We start from the raw sequence: 20,709 nt of genomic DNA on the forward strand, positions 1-20,709 counted from the left end.
AATGTTGCCATGTAAGCCAACTTTTGTAGACCTAAGTTTTGTTTCTTCCTGTAGGTTGATGAGGTAATGCTGACTCTGAAACAGGCCTTCAGTACAGCGGCTGCCCTGCAGAGTGCCAAGACGCAGATTAAACTGTGTGAGGCCTGCCCGATGCACTCTTTGCATAAGCTCTGTGAAAGGATTGAAGGTACAGTTTAACGTGGCCTTGGCAAAAGAGAAGTTTGCTTTGGCATTTGGGAAATGAGAAAGTCCCTGTTGTCATTGAATAGTTCTTTGTTTCGATGTGAAACAAGAACCCAAAGAATCATTTCTCATGTCCACTCAAATGTGAGTGTGCTGTCAGTCTCTGCTAGGTGCTTGACACACACACACACACACACACACAGACACACACACACAGTCTCTCTCTCTCTCATTTCTAAAGGTAAACTCAAGAAGGTATTTGTATTTCCCACAGTTTTTAAGACTCTGCTAAGTACATGGTGGGAACTGACCAAATATTGGTTGAATGAATGAAGAGAGACAAAACCATCACAGAATGTCAAGTGTTTATTTAATATTTCCGCTTTTGTCCTTTACTTGGTGATGAGTTCCTTTTCTAAAAATGTAGAACTTTAATGAAGCTGCTTGGCTTTTGAAGGACATCTGTCAATGACAGAGATAAAAGAGGTGATAATATAAAGCAGTTTCTTTTTTAATATGTTCTGAGAAGGAGTGAAGGGCATGAGAAAGAGATGATCCTGTGACTCAACTTCCTTTTCATTTCATTATCTCTTACTAACAACAACATAAAAAAGCTTGAAAACTACTATACAAGACAAAAAACACAATTTAATAAACTCTAGTGAAATGTCTACTCTGGACCAGACACTGGGGGATACATGGACTAATCCCAAGAAGCTTACAGTCTAGAGTGGGAGACAGGTATATTAGCAAATAAATGCAATTCATTATGACAGGTGTTATAATAGATTGGAAGAGTGCAAATTATTAATAAACATAGCAGAGATTGCTCTAGACACTGTAAATGCAAATCATGATTTCTGTTCAGTAGGCAGCAGAATCATAGGCACAGGGCAGAATCAGTGATGAATAACAGTATTCATTGAATATTTACACAACTATATGATCAAACACAGGTTTTTTTTGTTTGTTTGTTTGTTTTGAGGCACAGCCTTGCTCTGTTGCCCAGGCTGGAGTACAGTGGTGTGATTACAACTCACTGCAGCCTCTACCTACCAGCTTCAAGCAATCCTCCTGCCTCAGCCTTCCAAGTAATTGGGATGACAGGTGTGTGCCACCACACCCGGCTAATTTTTAAAAAAAATTTTTTGTAGAGATGGGGTCTCACTATGTCGGCCAGCCTGGTATCAAACTCTTGGTCTCAAGCAATCCTCCTGTCCTGGCCTCCCAAGGTGCTGAGATTACAGGCATGAGCCACTGTGCCCAGCCAAAGACTATTTCAATGTAATAGGCTTAAACAATTATAATTTTGCAGAATGTACATTATTTCCAAACACATAAAGCATTTACAAAAATGGAACATTCTTAGCTGTGTGGTAAAGGAAGCATGTAAATCTGTGTGTCGGGGGTGCCAGTTACTCAGGAGATGGTGTTGGATCAATTAGCCATCCCAAAGGGCAGAGATTGCTTATATTCATCCTGCTTAGTAATACATGCTAGATGGATCAAAGTCCTCAGTGTAAACAAACAAAATATTAAAACCATTAAAAGAAAACAAGAAGAGTATTCTTACTTCTTGAAGAGAGATTTATTAAGACACAGAAATGCAAGAACAATCAGAAGAAGACACTGACATATTTGACTTTATGAAAATTTAGAGTGTTTACATAACAGTAACTGTTTGGGAGTTATATGATCAGCAACAAACAAGGAGAGAGCAGATTGGAATCTAGAATTCGTAAGAACTTTAACCTATAAGAAAAAGATAAAACCACGTAGTAGGAAATTGTATAAGTCATATTGAAAAATACTTCTCAGAAAAGGAAATTAAAAGTTCCAAGAATGGAAATGTAAGGATGCCGAACCTTACTGGATGTCAGAGAAATGAAAATGGAAACAACAATAAGATACTCATCAGATTAACTGTTGGAGAAATTGTGTGGTTATGTAATACGTTTGTGTAATACTGATGGGAGTGTAGATTGCTACAGCCATTTTTCGGGGACAGTTAATATAAACTCATTAACCTAACATTGCATATACTCTGTTATCTAGAAGTTCCATGTCTTGATAAGAAAAACTCTTATATAAGTACAGAAGGTGACATTTAAAAGGTTGTGTTACTCATAAATAATGGAAAATTGGAAATGATCTAAATGTCGATCAATGGCATAATTAGTAGTATATTCACATAATGAAGCAATTAATAGGAATGAATTTGAACTATATGTCAACATGGATGCATCTTAAAATTGTTGAGTGAAAAAATAATTTGCTTAATAACATATACAGCATATATTTGTATATATGGAAAAATACGTAGTATAATGCCATAAATTTTTTTTTCAAAAACTTTGATCTACACTCCATCACTTTCAGGAAGATAGTCTGGCAATTTCTCAAGGGTCTAGAGCCAGAAATACCATTTGACCCAGCAATCCCATTACTGGGTATATACCCAAAGGATTATAAATCATTCTGTTCTAAAGACACACGCACACGTGTTTATTGCAGCACTATCCACACTAGCAAAGACTTGGAACCAACCCAAATGCCCATCAGTGATAGACTGGATAAATAAAATGTAGCACATATACACCATGGAATGCTATGCAGCCATAAAAAAGGGTGAGTTCGTGTCCTTCGCAGGGACGTGGATGAAGCTGGAAACCATCACTGTCAGCAAACTAACACAGGAACAGAAAACCGAACACTGCATGTTCTCACTCATAAGTGGGAGTTGAACAATGAGAACACATAGACACAGGGAGGGGAACATCACACACTGGGGCCTGTCGATGGGTGGGGGGCTAGGGGAGGGATAGCATTAGGAGAAATACCTAATGTAGATTACGGGTTGATGGGTGCAGCAAACCACCATGGCACACGTATACCTATGTAACAAACCAGCACATTCTGCACGTGTATCCCAGAACTTAGTATATAAGAAAACACACAACTTTGATCTACTTTTAGATTTACAGAAAAGTTGCAGAGAGTTTCCAAATATTCCTTGCCCATCTTCCCCCATTGTTTATAAGTAATATTTTCCTTCTTAAATTTTATTTTTCAAACCATACACTGTAAAATAAATTAGTTCAATATAGGTAAGTTAAAAACATAGGAGTAAAGAAACAACTTTATATTTCTGTTTTTAAAGTTATTTGAACAGACTCTAGGTGTGTTTTAAAGTATACTTTCTACTACAAAACAGAAGTTTTTTTTATTATTATTATACTTTAAGTTTTAGGGTACATGTGCACAATGTGCAGGTTTGTTACATATGTATACATGTGCCGTGTTGGTGTGCTGCACCCATTAACTCGTCATTTGGCATTAGGTATACAAAACAGAAGTTTTAAATTCTCATAAAAGTAGGCAGTCTTTGTCAGAAGCTGGCTCTAAACCTATAGGGGAGCTATCACTTATACAAAGGACTCCGTGTAGTTGTATAGCTGGATCTTGACTTTCTGGAGCCTGAAGTTTTTATGGTTTTAGATATCTTTGTTTTTGTATTTTCGTAGAGATGGCGTTTCACCATGTTGCCCAGGCTGGTCTCAAACTCCTGAGCTCAGGTAATCCACCTGCCTTGGCCTCCCAAAGTGCTAGGATTATAGGCTTGAGCCACCGTGCCCAGCCAGTTTTAGATACTTTTTTAAAGAAAAAAGAAAAGGAATAAACAATTATGAATTCAGAATTATTAGGGCCCTTCCCCAAATCTCGAAGGGACTCTGAAACTTAAGCTTTATGCACTTCAAGGCATGCATGTATCTGAAGGGAATAAAAAGAAGGGCTCGTGAGTCACTCAGGGTTGTTTTCCTAAGTCCTTGGATCACACTCTCTGATAGGGTTTTTTCTTTCCTGCTTTTTATGTTGGGTAAAGATAGCAGTAAGACAGCACAGTACTCTGATATTAATAGTAAGAACAAAAGTAGTAACAGTAAGGCAGATCCTCTGTAGGTCTCTCCATGTGCGAGGCACTATTGTGTTTCACACGTATTAGCCCATTCCATCCATATGAAAAAAACTGAATCTCATTTACACATGAAGCAGCTGAGACACTGAGACCCATAGTGGGGTAATAACTGCTGTATTCACTTTGCTTGGAAGGGGCAGAGCCAGGATTTGGACTTGCACAATTGGCTTCCAAAGCACCTGGATACCTTCTCTCTAAGAGAGTATCCAAAGGCAGGGACCCTCAGGGCCTGGAAGCCTCCTGGTATCTGTGTGTTTTCCGAAGAGTTACTTTCATCTAAGTAAGATAACTGTGAATTCTAAGTTTGTTTTATGGTTAGGTACAAAGTACAAAGCTGGAGGAAGGATCACATTTAGATAAACACAAATTAATAAAAGTATTGTTAGTGAGAAAGATATTTCAAAGAACCAGATAATAGTATTTTATTTCCCTCATTCAGAATTGTAGTATTCTGGTCAATACATTTGGCTGCATTGAGTTCTATTTTTAATGACAAAAATAAGATAAAAATAAAGTAGATAAGTATGTGTATGTGAGCCTTCATTGTCTGTCCTTGTGTTCACTCTTACCATTTATTCCCAGGAGGAACAGTCAGCCATCTCTGTGGACCAAAGTGAATTGAGGGGGTGGCATCAAAGGGGAACGCTGTTTCCCAAGGACCAAACCTCGGAATGTGAATCTGAAAAGTGATGCTGAGTATCACCGAGATAGACCGATTATCCTAATGTTGGTTTCCTACATTAACATGCATAGTGGATAATATACATGCTTTCAGTATCAGTAATTCACTAGTCAGTGACTCCAGTTGCTGGGAGGAAGGAAGTCCACCCAGATTCATGGAAGAGGGAGCATGTATAGTTTGAAAGAAATAAACTCCAGCCAATTCCAATTCTTTGACTAAAATAGAGGACTAAAGAAACTTCCTAGTTTATGAATTTAGTTACATACTTCAAATAACTACCTTCTTTATTTTTCTTTTCCTCTTTTCAATCTTTTATCTTCCATGTTAGTCACTTGAGTAATAAACAACAGGAAACAAAACAAAAACAATCATGTGAATCATTATCATAATATATTGTCTAAGCCTCTGAAGGAGACTTTCCCAGCAAATAATAAATTGTGATAGCGGCTGGGCGCGGTGGCTAACGCCTGTAATCCCAGCACTTTGGGATGCCGAGGCAGGTGGATCACCTGAGGTCAGCAGTTCAGGCCCAGCCTCGCCAAAATGGTGAAACTCTGTCTCTACTAAAAATACAAAAATTAGCTGGTCATGGTGGTGGGCACCTGTAATCCCAGCTACTTGGGAGGGTGAGGCACGAGAATCACTTGAACCCAGGAGGCAGAGGTTGCAGTGAGCTGAGATCATGCCATTGCACTCTAGCCTGGGTGACAAGAGTGAAACTCTATCTCAAAAGATAAAGTAAAATAAAATGAAATAAAATAAAATAATAAAATAAAATAAAAATAAAGCTGGGCACTTTGGCTCATGCCTGTAATCCCAGCACTTTGGGAGGCTGAGGCGGGCGGATCACCTGAGGTCGGGAGTTGATCAGCCTGACCAACAAGGAGAAACACCGTCTTTACTAAAAACACAAAAGTAGCTGGGTGTGGTGGCGCATGCCTATAATCCCAGCTACTTGGGAGGCTGAGGCAGGAGAATTGCTTGAACCTGGAGGTGGAGGTTGCGGTGAGCTGTGATTGCACCATTGCACTCCAGCCTGGGCAACAAGAGCAAAACTCCATCTCAAATAAATAAAATAAAATAAATAAACTGTGATAGTCAGTGATGTCATACCATCAAAATGAATTTAGTTTTCTGTCTGTGATCGCCAAGACGTACACTGAATTTTGCTGTACATTGCACAAAGAAATGTGGAGTGGAGTTTTTGGAAACTTTTCCTCTAGTTCTCATTCAGTACTACACAGTGGTTTAAAGCAGGCCTGGTGGCCATGTGACTGCAGTATGGCAGTACTGTGTGCTTTCTGGCAAGTGTGAAGCGAATTCTAGATCTTTTAAAACAATGTGTATTTTCAGGTGATCCTCCTGTATACTATCTGTAGAGATCTTGATAGTTATTTAATTTTAAAAAGTAGCTCAAATCTATTAAATGAGTTTACTTCAGTTGCTTGGCACCTCATATTTTCTTAGAAATGAATACAATGAGAAAAGTGCACAATGTACTTATAGAGTAATACATTATTTTAAAATTCTGTGATGCAACTTCGTGGAACAAATTATAAGTATTTTTGGCCAATTACTTTGTCTTATTCTTTGTAAATAAACACAAAGAATACATGGAAAACATTCAGATTATGTCATAACATCATGTAATGTATTTAGTTATAACCTGAGAAGGATAGAAAAGGCAGCCTTGTAATAACAAATGACTTTAAAATGCCAGCCTACCTATAAGGTTTATTAAATATTATATATACCCAGATATTCTCTTCATAATCAAAATATAGTAGCAATACTCTAAGTGGAACCTAACTATAATGAAAATCTGCTCTTTTTCTTTGAATCTTGTTTTGAAGAAAGAGAAATCTGTTCTTTAAAAATGGATGGTCTGTTGAATTACTGCAAATATGAATTAAACTTTCTTTTTTTTAAAAAAATTTAAAAACAACCTTTTCGTGAAAAAAGATTTTCCCAAGGACTTAATATAAATTATGTGTAAGAATGGGATAGGTTTATGAATATTATGATATAAAGAAGTAAATCATTTCTTGATAAAATAATAACATTGAAAGTTCACTAAATACTAATGCTAGCCTTAAAACTTTATTCTCACAGAACAAGAGCTGCATCGGGGAATAGATCTCTGTCTAAGCCATAGTCTTGCCTTTTAATATTATTACTTGTTCTTTCTTCTTTAAATGTCAAGTTGTAAGCTTAAAATTTTTGGCCAAGGCTAGTTTTTAGCTTTTATTTCTATGTGAGGTCTTAGGTTATTGTTAAATCATCTGTGAGTTTCTACTGTGGCTGTTTGTTAGTGTAAAGTGGTATCTGGTTGTGCTCTGTATTGCTTAGAAATTCGTTGTTAGTAATTTTTGTTGTTGTTGTATTGTTTTGAGATGGAGTCTCACTTTGTCGCCCAGGCTGGAGTGCAGTGGCTCGATCTTGGCTCACTGCAACCTCCACCTCCCGGGTTCAAGCGAGTCTCCTGCCTCGGCCTCCTGAGTAGCTGGGATTACAGGCTCCCGCCACCATGGCTGGCTAATTTTTGTATTTTTACTAGAGACGGGGTTTAAAAGAACTAGAATTTGCTTCATGCTTGTCAGAATGCACACAGTGCTGCCATACTGTGGCCACACTCTCACCCGGCCTGTTTTAAACCACTGTGCAGTACTGAATGAGAACTAGAGGAAAAGTTTCTGAAAACTCCTCTCCACCTCCCAAAGTGTTGGGATTACAGGTGTGAGCCACTGCGCCCGGCTCGTTGTTAGTAATTTTAATGCCAAGATCACTACTGGGGGCTGTTGATTTTGGTGGAAAGGTTTTTCATCTAGTTTTAATCATTTCGATGTAGTATTCCAAGGTTTCTCATGGGCAGGAACACGTCTCCTTAAGAAGATTTAAGTTCAGAGCCTGCTTGGGAAGAGGTTAAGTGTAATACATTCTCTGCCCCTGGATCTCTGCTGCTAGACTCTGTTTAATATCTTCCCTCATCATTTTCCTTAGGTCTCTACCCACCAAGAGCCAAGCTGGTAATACAGAGGCATCTCTCATCACTGACAGATAATGAGCAAGCTGACATCTTTGAAAGAGTTCAGGTAACATTATTTGTAGGTCTCATAAATAAGACATAAGGAATGAGAATTGGATCCTGTTTTTATGCGTTCCTGTTTTCATTCTGCTGCCTAGAGTTAAAGATGCATGACCTAGAATACTATTGGATAGAATAGAATGCCATTTTACTTTTGCTTCTGAGCAAAGTTAAAACTCTTAGCTTTATTTACGTTTGTCTGCCAGACAGAATAAAAGGAGAGAAGCGGTGTTGCCATAGTGTTCTTTTGGTTTGTCTGTTGAACAGAAAATGAAGCCAGTCAGTGACCAGGAAGAAAATGAACTTGTGATTTTACACCTGAGGCAGCTGTGTGAAGCCAAGCAGAAGACACACGTGCACATCGGGGAAGGCCCTTCGGTGAGAAGATATTTGCTACTTCACCTACTTTTGTTGTTGTTTATGGATTTTGTTAATTCTTCCCTTTGTACTCTCAGGTTCTTTAGGGCTAAAGTCCTATCAGAGTTTCCTGCACTACCCCCCCGCTCCCCTGCCCAGCATTTTAATAGTTTTATAGGGTTTTTTTTTTTTTTTTTTTTTTTTAAAGACGGAGTTTCACACTTGTTGCCCAGGCTGGAGTGCAATGGCACGATCTTGGCTCACCACAACCTCCGCCTCCCAGGTTCAAGCGATTCTCCTGCCTCAGCTTCCTGGGTAGCTGGGACTACAGGCATGCGCCACCACATCTGGCTAATTTTGTATTTTTAGTAGAGACGGGGTTTCTCCATGTTAGTCAGGCTGGTCTCGAACTCCCAACTTCAGGTGGTCCCCCTGCCTCGGCCTCCCAAAGTGCTGGGATTACAGGCATGAGCCACTGCACCCGGCCGTTTTATAGGGAATTTGAGCAGGCACTGACACATTGAGCTAAACTAATGATGGTCTTAAAATGTAAAAGAATTTGTGGATTTTGGTTAAAAAAAAGCATTAATAGTACATGTTCGTGATTTAGAATGAACATACATTATTTTTAGTTATATTAATCTATTATTTTATTTCCAATTCAGATGAACATTTTATTTCATCAAAACTGGAGATAGCCCAAATGGTGAAACAGCAGTAATATCATGTAAATGGTACCCTAGCTGCAAACTGAGGGATGGTATTTTTGTGCATGTGGTTTAAAATTTATCCTCTGCTGCATATAGAAGAAGCAGAACCAGCAGCCGTAACATCAAAGGGGATTATGAAATATTTACTCTTGATAACACTAATTCAGGTTATATGTTTATTTCACTATATTCAGAACAAATCACATATTGTTAGTACACAGTTCTTCATTTAGTCACAGAACAAGCATTTCTTGAGAACCTTCTATGAGTTAAACTATGTGATGGAAAAAGGTGACAAAAAAACCTGATGAATGAATCATGTCCTCTCCAGAGAACAGCTCAAATATTTGAAAGGGGAATGCAAACAGATCAATAGATACATAGAATAAAGTCAATAAGTGGCTTTAAAAAAGAATCTGTAGTGAGCACAAAAGTAGCTGTGTCTTTGCTTTGGAGCTGCAGTGGAGAGTAAGAGAAGAGGAGATTCAAGAGGAAGGACATTTTGAGGGAGCTGGAATTTTAGGAGAGATAAACTTTGCTGTCAGAACAGTTGAGGAACTGTACTTTTTGGGCTGGGTGTGGTGGCTCATGCCTGTAATCCCACTTTGGGAGGCTGAGGCTGGTGAATCATGAGGTCGGGAGTTTAGAGTCTGGCCAACATAGTGAAACCCCGTCTCTACTAAAAATACAAAAAAAATTAGCCGGTGCGGTGGTGTGCGCCTGTAATCCCAGCTACTCAGGAGGCTGAGGCAGGAGAAGCACGTGAACCTGCGAGGTGGAGGTTGCAGTGAGCCGAGGTCATGCCATTGCACTCCCCAGGCGACAGTGAGAATCCATCTCAAAAAAAAAAGAACATTGAGCATAAAGTTATGTAGTGGTGTGCCCAAACTTACTCCATGCAGGCACTGGAATTACGTGCTGATTTTGAGATTGTTCTTGGGGATAGGTGGGGGAAACAAGGCTGGGATGATAGGCAGAATGAGATGAGGAAGGGCCTTAAGTTACTGGCATGCCTGACTTTGTCATGGAAGGATTTCAAGTAAGGGAGTGAGAAGATCAGATTTGCACCACAAAGAGAAAATTCTGCTGTTCTTCTGATGGTAGATTTATTTGTTGGGGAGGTTGCTGGGTGAGGGGGTTAGAACTAAGTCATATTCTGCAGTTGGGAGAATGTTTTAATGGAATATGTGATAAGTGATTTAATTATTGCACAAATCTTTATCGAGTACAGACTGTGTACTAGGAAACAGTGATGAATAATGGAGACCCTTTCCTGCCATCTAACTGTTTAGGGGGAGAAACCAACATGAAACCAAATACATTAAAATATGATATGATTGGCATAATGATGTATGCACAAGTTAGAGGTAGCATTGGTACATAAATAGCTTGAATAATTCTGTCTTGAAGCATTTATTTGACTCAGAGAGTTAGCTAAGCTAGAGCCCTAGAGAAGTGAGGAATAAACTGAATGAAGAGCTATTTAGGTGGCATAATCATTAGGACTTAGTGACAGACTGGAAGAATCTGTAAAGGAAGGGAGAGGGAGTTGCTGTGAACAACGTCAGCGTTTCCCGTGTGGGGAAATTTGATGAAATAGAGCCAGGAAATACAGAAAGCAGACAAGAGTGGGGCAGGGGATGAGAATAAAAAATAAGAGTTCAATTTGGAAATATGTTTGAGATTCAATTAGAAAAATGGATTTGGTGCCCATAGAGGAATTTGAGGTAATGAGTATAGAAGTTGAAATGTTTGGTGCCTGTAGAGGAATTTAAGTATAAATATGGAAGACATGAGCTTTGCTGTGGACCTGAAGTTAAAGGAGGATGTACACGAGATGTGCATTTCTTTGTGATGGAGAAATCACAAAGAAATGATCATATAGGAGGAGATTTTAACAATACTTTAATGTTTTCTTGCTCACAGCTGTTTCTGCCTCCATTATGCTCTCCTTCCCTTCATTTCCTTCCATTTATTCAACTGATGTTTACTGAGCAGTTACTATGTGTCAGATATTTGCTAAGTGCCCATACAGTTTTTCTATTTTTGTCACATTTGTTTATCTGGAAGCCTTAGAATAATGAGTGATCCCAGTGCTTTATACACACCCTGAGCCCCGTCCAGCCCACATCTATACCCAATGTTTTTTCTCCTCTCCTTTCCTTTCTTGGTGGGGCCTTTCTTGCATCTGTAACTTCTTTTTTTTTTTTTTTTTTCTGAGATGGAGTCTCGCTCTGTCGCCCAGGCTGGAGTGCAGTGGCGCGATCTCGGCTCACTGCAAGCTCCGCCTCCCGGGTTCACGCCATTCTCCTGCCTCAGCCTCCCGAGTAGCTGGGACTACAGGCGCCCGCCAACACGCCCGGCTAATTTTTTGTATTTTTAGTAGAGATGGGGTTTCACCGTGTTAGCCAGGATGGTCTCGATCTCCTGACCTCGTGATCCGCCCGCCTCGGCCTCCCAAAGTGCTGGGATTACAGGCTTGAGCCACCGTGCCCGGCCTGTAACTTCTTAACTGATTTGATGGAGCTGGTGCTAGTGTGGGCCCATATTTCCTCCTACATAGACTGTGCGGAAGCCTCGAGTTCAGTTTGGTGTTTCAGTCTGATATTCCTGTCTTTTAGATGTGTTTTTGAACACTTCTTTTTGATAACTGTCCCTAAAACATTACATTCACAGGGATTTCCCTCAGCTTATAAATTCGGATTACTAATCTTCCCATTCATCTGGCACTTAAGAACATTCAAGGTTTTACTTTTCAGCCTGACTTCCTCGTGTTACCTTCTGCTGCTCCCTTCTATTAGGCAGGTGCAGAAGTAATTGCAGTTTTTGCCATTAAAAGTAATGGCAAGTAATATTTTAACTAAATACATGCACTGATTTTCTCTCCCTTAAGCAATCCACCCTTTAGGATTTTGCCAACAACTATCCCCAGTTCTGGGGAAGTCTTCATCCCTTTCTTCCTGCCTGTCTGAATCGTGTGTATTCTTTTCTTCCTGTTTAGACCCACAGCCAATCTTTGTGCTTTCGTATTTGATACTTACACGTGCTTTGTGTTGCTGTTCCCTCCCCAAGCAAATCATAAGGTTTCTCGCTTGAAAGTTATTTGCTACTAAGGACCGTGTGATATACACAGTAGCTGCTTACTTCAATGGATAAAATACATAGAGAACCTAATATAGTGGACACATCATAGATTCTCACCCAGTTTGGTTCTATACTCATGATCTAAGACATAAATGACCCACTCACAAATGAAAATGGAATTATAACAGAGGCATTACCAGAATCCAGTTTTGTTTGGAAAATGCTTTGTTCTTTGGAACTTGTGTTCTGTGTTTTCCTTGGTAATTTGGATATAAAATATCCATCTTGGAAAGGGGTGGTTATAGATGTTAATCAGAGTAGCAGCAGTAAAAATTGACATCTCAAATATAATTTTTGCTAAATGCAGTAGGAGTGTATTCATGGAAAGGAAAGGCATGAAGGAAATATTTTACATCTGTCTTTTTATTACATACAATATGAAAAATTAAACCTTTCCTTATAATCATTGTGTTCACAGTGTGAGACCTAATTATTACTTACTAATAGAGCTGCTGAAGAATTCTTGTGTTTTTTAATAGCTTAGTCTTAAGCCTATAATTAAAGTTTCATTTAACCTTGAATATTTCCAAACTAAAATGTATCTGTTTTTCTTTTTTTAGACTATTTCAAATAGTACAATCCCAGAAAATGCAACAAGCAGTGGAAGGTTCAAACTTGACATTCTGAAAAATAAAGCTAAGAGATCCTTAACTAGCTCCCTGGAAAATATCTTCTCAAGGGTAAGATTGCACCAATGGTCTTTCAAGTGTGCATATCTGTGTTTTCTAACAGTTTAGCTTCATTCTCAACAGGCTCACAGATTTCCTTAAAAAACAAAAACAAAAACAAAAGAACCTAAGATAACTTTTAAAAATTAGTTAACAAAATGATCTTTTTTTCTTTTTTTTTTTTTTTTTTGTTTTTTTGAGATGGAGTTTCACTCTTGTCACCCAGATTGGAGTGCAGTGGTGAGATCTCAGCTCACTGCAACCTCTGCCTCCTGCGTTCAAGCGATTCTCCTGCCTCAGCCTCTTGAGTAGCGGAGATTTCCTGCCTCAGACTCTCGAGTAGCAGAGATTACAGGTGTACACCACCATGTCTGGCTAATTTTTGTATTTTTAGTAGAGACGGGTTTTCACCATGTTGGTCAGGCTGTTCTCAAACTCCTGACCTCAAGTGATCCACCTGCCTTGGCCTCCCAAAGTGCTGGCATTACAGGTGTGAGCCACCATCCACGCCCAGCTCAAAATGATCTTTCTTTTTTTTTTCTTTGAGACAGAGTCTTGCTCTGTCACCATGCTGGAGTGCAGTGGTGTGATCTCAGCTCACTGCAATCTCTGTCTCTCGGGTTTAAGTGATTCTTCTGCCTCAGCCTCCTGAGTAGCTGGGACTACAGGTGCGCACCACCACGCCCGGCTAATTTTTGTATTTTTTGTAGAGACAGGGTTTCACCATGTGGGCCAGGATGGTCTCGATCTCTTGACCTTGTGATCTACACACCTCGGCCTCCCAAAGTGCTGGGATTACAGGCGTGAGCCACCGTGTCTGGTCCAAAATGATCTTTCAAAATAAGTTTCCTTCTCAGATCGAGATTTATTCTGGGGCCTTTATTTGAATTTGAGCAATAGAGATTTAGTAGGAGAAATATATATGTATAGAAAAGGGGAAATAGAATATTGATGCTCAATACTATAAGAACTTTAAAAATCATTTCCCATAGAAAGTTATAAAGAAATTCTTCTTTTGCCCATTGTATTATTTCATTTTCGCATTGCTATAAAGAAATACCTGAAACTGGGTAATTTGTAAAGAAAAGAGGTTTCATTGACTCCTGGTTCTGCAGGTTATACAGGAAGCATAGCAGCTTCTGCTTCTGGAGAGGCCTCAGGAAGCTTACAATCATGGCGGAAGGCAAAGGGGGAGTGAGACATCTCACATGATGGGAGCAGGAACGAGAGAGAGAATGAGGAGGTGCTGCATACTTTTAAACAACCAGATCTCATGAAAACTCACTATCATGAGAACAGCACCAAGGAGATGATGCTAAACCATTCCTAAGAACATCCCTGTGATCCAGTCACCTCCCACCAGGCCGACCTCCAACACTGGAAATTACAATCTGACATGAGATTTGGGCAGGGACACAGATCCAAACCATATCACCGATTCTTAGGAACTTAGAGGAAGTGCTGAAAAAAGTATAAGTTAATGGAAATTTATATATTTCATTTAGTAAGTGTATACATTCCATTTTAAAATAAGCAAAATGGTTCCCCTTCATTTTCCTCTTCCTGAACGATTCTGCCTTAGAGCTATTAGTTGAGGTCAAGCTATGTGGGTGTTCTGGGCTGTGGCATGGGTGACCCACTGTGGCTCAGAGCAGGGAGACTGTCCATATGGGGTGTGGAATGTGGGGATGGCCCGATGCAGGGTGTGGGAGCCTCTTGCAGTGAGGAGGGAATCTGCAGAGAAGGGGAACCTGGTTTGGGAGGTTGTAGGAGGCAGCATACTGGCAGAGGGAAGGCCCAGTGCAGGTGTCAGAGCCACAGTGGAGGGGAGCGAGCATTCACAGGGATGGGTGCCTCAGCAGGCTGAGGATGTGAATGTGTTGTGGCAGCCCCAGCATGGAGTGGCGCAGCCTGGGTGGGATGAGGACAGTGTCTGTGCAGTGGCCATTGTGGAGATGGGTTATATACACACAGGGACTGATGAAGTAAGTAAATGTCTTAAGGATAGTGGGATCCAGGGAGGAAGAAATTACTAATATGAAAAGGGTAGAAATTAGAATGAACCCTGTGTTGGATTCAACTTGGAAGTATCACACTACAGAATTTACTCATGTAACCAAATAACACCTGTTCCCGCCTGGCCAACATGATAAAACCCCGTCTCTACTAAAAATACAAAAAAATGAGCCGGGCATGGTGTTGCGTGCCTATAATCCCAGCTAGTCAGGAGGCTGAGGCACGAGAATCACTTGAACCCAGGAGGCAGGGGTTGCAGTGAGCTGAGATCATGCCACTGCACTCCAGCCTGGGAGACAGAGTGAGACCCTGTCTAAAAATACAAACAGACAAAAAAACCACCTGTTCCCCAATAACCTATGGAAATAAAAAAATTACAAAAATAAAACTTGGAGGTATCAATATAAAATCATGATTTTTATATACATGTAAATATAGACATATATATACAATCATATAGAAATATATGTAAATAAAAATGTAAATATAAACATAAGTATATATGTATATGTTCCTACTAGACAGAACCAAGATTCTGAGAAACATGGCTAATTTCAGTACTGCAGGAAAAGTATAAGATGAGCCCAGAACATCTTGGTGTTCTAGATAGTAGGAAAATATTTGAAGAAAAATGGTGATGTGTCATAAAGACATAAAAACCTTGAAAGGGCTCTCCCACTGAGACAATATGAGCATTGACATAAATGATAGCAACAGATAATCTAACCTGTTGCATAAAATAGGCAACTATTTCTGATATCAAAAATAAATGAATATATTGAAAGTTTGATCATAAAGAAGATATTTGCTGTATGTAATTAATATTTATTAATTACTAATGGGAAAATAACTTTACAATGGAGAAGGCTGGCAGGCACCACCAAGTGATCAAATTGAACATCATCAGCAGTGGGACAAATTGCAGCCCTGTGTCACCTGATATAAAGAAACAGAACTGCTTCTGTGGTATTCCTGTCAAGTAGGCAGTGCCTGAATCTAATCAAGGGGAAATGTCAACAAACCCAAATTGAGGTGGAGTCTACAAAATAACAAGCCTGTTATCTTCAAGAAAGTCAAAAACAGGTTGAGGAATAACTCCAGACTGAAGGACCCTAAAGAAACACAAAAACTAAGTGGAATGGGAGATTGTGAATCGGATCCTTTTGCCCTAAAAGCCATTATTGGGACAACCAATGCAATTGGAGTGAAGTCTGAAGATTCAATAGTATTACCGTATCAGTATCAGTATCCTGGTTTTGAAAGTTGTATTTTAGTTGTATTGGAGAATGTCCTTTTTTATACAAAATACACAGTAAAGTATTTCAGGGTGGTGGAGCTTTATATTGGCAACTTACGTGAAAATGGTTGTGGGGAAAAAAAATTTTGTACTATAGTTATAACTTGCCTCTGCATTTGAGATGGCTTCAAAATGAAAAAAGAGAAACAAAGTGATCGTTTTAAACCTGCTTATCACACATACCTCACAAAGCCCACCCAGGGTGTTTTTTTAAATTTATTGTTTCTTCTTGCTGTTTTCGTGTGTTAATAAATAGCTCAGGTTATTAATGGATCAGAAGTACTGCCATTGTACGATCATCAATAAGGGCTCTTTTCTGCACCCTGCACACTGCCTGCGAAAACCAAGTAGTAAGACTGGTTGGCTGGTAGGTGTTTTAACTCTTATGAACAAAGTTTCAAAATGAACCCTTGATGACTTTTTAAAGTCTCTTGGCCTTTATGTTAATACACAAAGAAAAATTTCACCTTCAGTGTGTAAGTGTCTTCCTTAGTGATCTCTCAGTGCCTTTAAAGAGGCAAATGAGTGATAAAAATTCTTAGACTTTGAGAGGAACTTTGAATTAACCATTGAACTCTATTTGCAAATGCGTATTGTTTTTAAAAACATTATTTCCACCTGTTTAACCTTACTAGCATTATAAGAATATGTTTAGTTAAATAGTTGGATACATTTTGATTTTTTCCATGCTTGTGCAACAGAGCATTAGGACACAGTAACTTCTGATATCCGGTGTTCCTAGTTTCGTTTCTTTGTTATGGCTCAAAATACTTTTCTAGTTATTTCTCTTAATGATAGAGATCCTTCTAACTTTAACAGAAGCCCTGCAGCAAGCATGATCAATTGTGAATGCCATTATTTTATCAGTGGAAAACTGAATCTCAGAAAAGAGCATCTAGGAGATTTGTCAGAAGTATGCCAACGCAAATTTCATAAAATATGCCTTTTTCCTTCAAAATTTATAAATTAGTAAAATCCTGGTCCTTACCCCAGACCTACTTAATCAGAAACTCTGGGGGTGGGGTCCAGTAATTTGGGTTTCAACAAGCCCTCCAGGTGAGGCTGATACAATTACGCTTACTTAAGGCACGTGTAATTCTTAAAGCACCAGCATCAGAAACAGCATCAGCTACCTGAATTGAACACAGTGTTTAGTGAAAATTTTAGCAGAAAAGACCATTTAAGTAGGTGTCAGGGTACCTGAATGCAATCCCTGGCCCCGGCCGATTTTATATTTATGATCTTGGATGAATTATTTGCCTTTTCTAAGCCATGGTTTTCCCATTCGTGAAATGGACATATTAATACCCACTTGCCTCACATAGTAATTGTGAGGATTAAATGTTAGTATGTTAGGGAAATATCACATCATAGATAGGAGGTGGTATATTCAGTGGTAAGCTCAAAACCTCTGTCATTTACAAAATGGCAAAGGGTATTTAGGGTGTTACTTTATCTCCATTTAGTACCTTGGCATCCTGCATAATACTTGCAGTGCCAACTTTGAAGTCTTTTTTGCATGCCTTCAATTGCTGTAATGACATTTTCAGCAAGGGCACAGCCAATCTGTTTTGATCAAGGTGGATACTGTAGCTTTTGTTTCCCAGAGTGATGCCAAATGACATAAATTTTGAGAACTAACAAGGTCTTGCTTGTACCGTGTGCAACAGAATACACTTTTTGGGCAGGTTGGCAGCTCCCCATGTTGTGTTAAAGGTTACATAGCAAAAGGGGTTTTGTGTACTTCTAAAACTTGTCTTTTTTTTTCCTGCTGAGTTGTATAGTAGAAAATTCACACTCCAGTTTCGGAGTTTAGCTCATAATTGCTGCCATTTTTAAACGTCAAAATATTTTATTTAGCTAACTATAGTTGTTTATGAGATAGGATCCATTTTTTAAATGCCAAGAAGCTCAGCTCATCAACCACTAAAAAGCGAGTCCAAGGGAAAGGGCCTGACACATGAATTAGCAAATCACGACGTAGTAAAACAGAAAAAGCTGTCTGTTCAAAGGTGAAAATCAGAATCATGTAATGGCTATCTGTTGCTTTTTTTTTTTTCAGTTGTTTTCCAAAACAGAAATATTTACTAATATAAATTTTATTTTATTTTTTTGAGATAGAGTCTTGCCCTGTCACCCAGGCTGGACTGCAGTGGTGTGATCATGGCTCACTGCAGCCTCGAACTCCTGGGCTCAAACAATCTTCCCGCCTCAGCCTCCCAAGTAGCTAGGACCACGGGCACATACCACCACGTCTGGCTAATTTTATTTTTATTTTTTTGTACAAACAGGGTCTTACCGTGTTGCCCAGGCTGATCTCAAACTCCTGGGGTCAAGCAATCCTCCCATCTCAGCTTCCTAAAGTGCTAGGATTACAGGCATGAGCCACCGTGCCAAGCCAATATTTACTAATATAAAGTGCAAGTTATTTTGGAAATAGTACTCATTTTCTACGTTCTTCAGAGTAATAGCCATTGTCTTTACTTGTTGAAATGTGTGAAGTGGTAGAGTATAATTTTAAAGTAACTTTGTTTTTCTTTGTGCACAAAAAAAAGCTTATGTGGGTGAAACATCACTATGAGTAAAATAGGAGATTTCAGTTGTTTTTCTAATAATAGGAATGGTTTGATACCGATCTGACTACTTTGTCTGTTATGACCAAATAACCTGTCTGAGGTAACCAGGCAGGTGGGCATGTAAGTAGCACTAGAAATAACAGAAAACAATCTCATCTTTACTATATTTTCATCCTGGCTACACACACTAACCCTATAATTTGTTAGCCACAAATAGAGTTTTTATTATTGGAAGGATGCCAATTATAACATAGAACTGAAGAACTGAAAAGAATTTGATGAGGTTCTAGGACATTTACAAAATTCCATGTAACCTGTATAGGCCAATTAGCTTTATTTGTAATTCTCTTTTTCACAGAGATTTAGTTTAGGGATGTAGTAGTAACAGCTCAGGAGCTTCACTTTAAAATTGTGCTTCCTGTGTCGAAATTGCTGCCCTTTCTTTTAACTAGCTGTGTAAACTTGGGCAATGTACTCTATCAGAACTTCAGTCTCTGTATCTGTGAAGACGGGCTAAATAACCATACTTACCTCACAATTGGTATGAGGATTAAGTGAGCTAATGCAGTGTAAAATGCTTAACGTAGTATATGGCACATGATAAGCATTCAACAATATTAGGTGCAGCTATTAATTTTATTATTGTTTTAGTTATTATATAGTAAGCCATTGGAGATAAAGCTGTAATATATGCAGATAAGAATAAATATTGCTTTACGAAACAAGAGAGGATGTCATAAATAAAACATAGTCATCTGAAAAGAAGAAAGAACTGTTTAAACTTTCTGATAGTAGATGTAAAAAGAAAAATTCAAGAGAAGGCTAGGAAACTGGAGTTGAAAAAAGCCTTTCAGAAAATGGAGCAAAATTCAAAGAAATGGAAAATAGGAGAACAAGGTAAAAAGTTAAAGGATCAGTCCAGAACCAAACAGTAGGAGTTCCAGTAAGAAAAAAAGGCATGCAAGGAAATTTTTAAAGAAATAATTTAAAAAATTTCTCAGAGCTAAAGAGCATGAGTTTCCAGATTTAGTGAACTCAGAAAGTGCACAACAGAGTGACTGTGTAAAAGTCATGCTAAGGCACGTCGTTGTGAAATTTCACAATGCCAAAGGGCAAACTTAGATTCTGTTCCAAAGAGAAACAGCAGGTCAGACACACAGGCTCTAGAATCACAATGGCTTTAGACTTCTGAACCAAAGGACATTTGAACAATGCTAAGATATTTGGAAGCAAAATTTCTAACTACTACAATATATGATATCCAGCCAAGCTATTAGTGAAATACAAGCATAGACTGATGACATTTATGGATATGTACATGTTTTAAAAAATTTAGTTCCCACTCTCTCTTTCTCAGAAAGCACCTGGAGAATGTGCCTCACCCAAATGAGGAATTCAACTGAAAAAGGAGAAGACATGGGACCAAGGAAGCAGAATTCTAACAGAGGAGAGGATCAAAGGAAATTTTTAGGTTGATAGTGAAGGAAAAGGATCCTGGGAAGCTTTGTAGAGCAAGCCTACATTGTAACACGTCTAGATTGGGGCAGAAACACAGAGGTCTCCATAATGGTAGCTTAAAAAAAAAAAAAGAAAGGAGAGAGAGAAAGAGAGAAAGAGAGAGAGGAGAGAAGAGAGGAGAGGAGAGGGGAGGGGAGAGTAATTGATGGTTTATGTGGTGATGTTTGACCATGTTGTGAACTGTAGGAGAGTTTTGTAATATATTCGTGTTTGCTCAAGTAGTCACTAACTCCATGAAAAACAAAATATACAATATATGAGGTGTAATCAGACATAATCATAGTAAAATATGTAGCTCAGCTGCAAACAATACTTACAGTACTAATAATCTAAGAACAAAGTACTGATTTAACCAAAATTCATGATGTAACTATATTGAAGGAAGAGGGGAAGAAAGGTGTGTGTGTGTGGTGGAACTGGGTATATAATGAAGTAAGAATATTAAATTTCATCTTCCAGAGTTAGGAAGTCAATAAATAGTTTCTAAAATGGAAAGC

General features: G+C 38.8%; 1 protein-coding gene across 6 annotated transcripts in view; it reads left to right on the forward strand.

Annotated features, from left to right (window-relative positions):
- The window catches only part of TBC1D4 (TBC1 domain family member 4), a 198,055-nt gene that overhangs the window by 133,912 nt on the left and 43,434 nt on the right, over positions 1–20,709 (forward strand). For all 6 annotated transcript variants that reach the window (XM_055244043.2, XM_055244042.2, XM_055244039.2 and 3 more), the window contains exons 5-8: positions 55–187; positions 7,842–7,933; positions 8,194–8,304; positions 12,698–12,817. In XM_055244043.2, the coding sequence (XP_055100018.1) occupies positions 55–187; positions 7,842–7,933; positions 8,194–8,304; positions 12,698–12,817 (456 nt within the window). The remainder of the gene's footprint in view (positions 1–54; positions 188–7,841; positions 7,934–8,193; positions 8,305–12,697; positions 12,818–20,709) is intronic.

This window comes from Symphalangus syndactylus, chromosome 15 (assembly GCF_028878055.3).
Source record: "Symphalangus syndactylus isolate Jambi chromosome 15, NHGRI_mSymSyn1-v2.1_pri, whole genome shotgun sequence".
NCBI lineage: Eukaryota > Metazoa > Chordata > Mammalia > Primates > Hylobatidae > Symphalangus > Symphalangus syndactylus.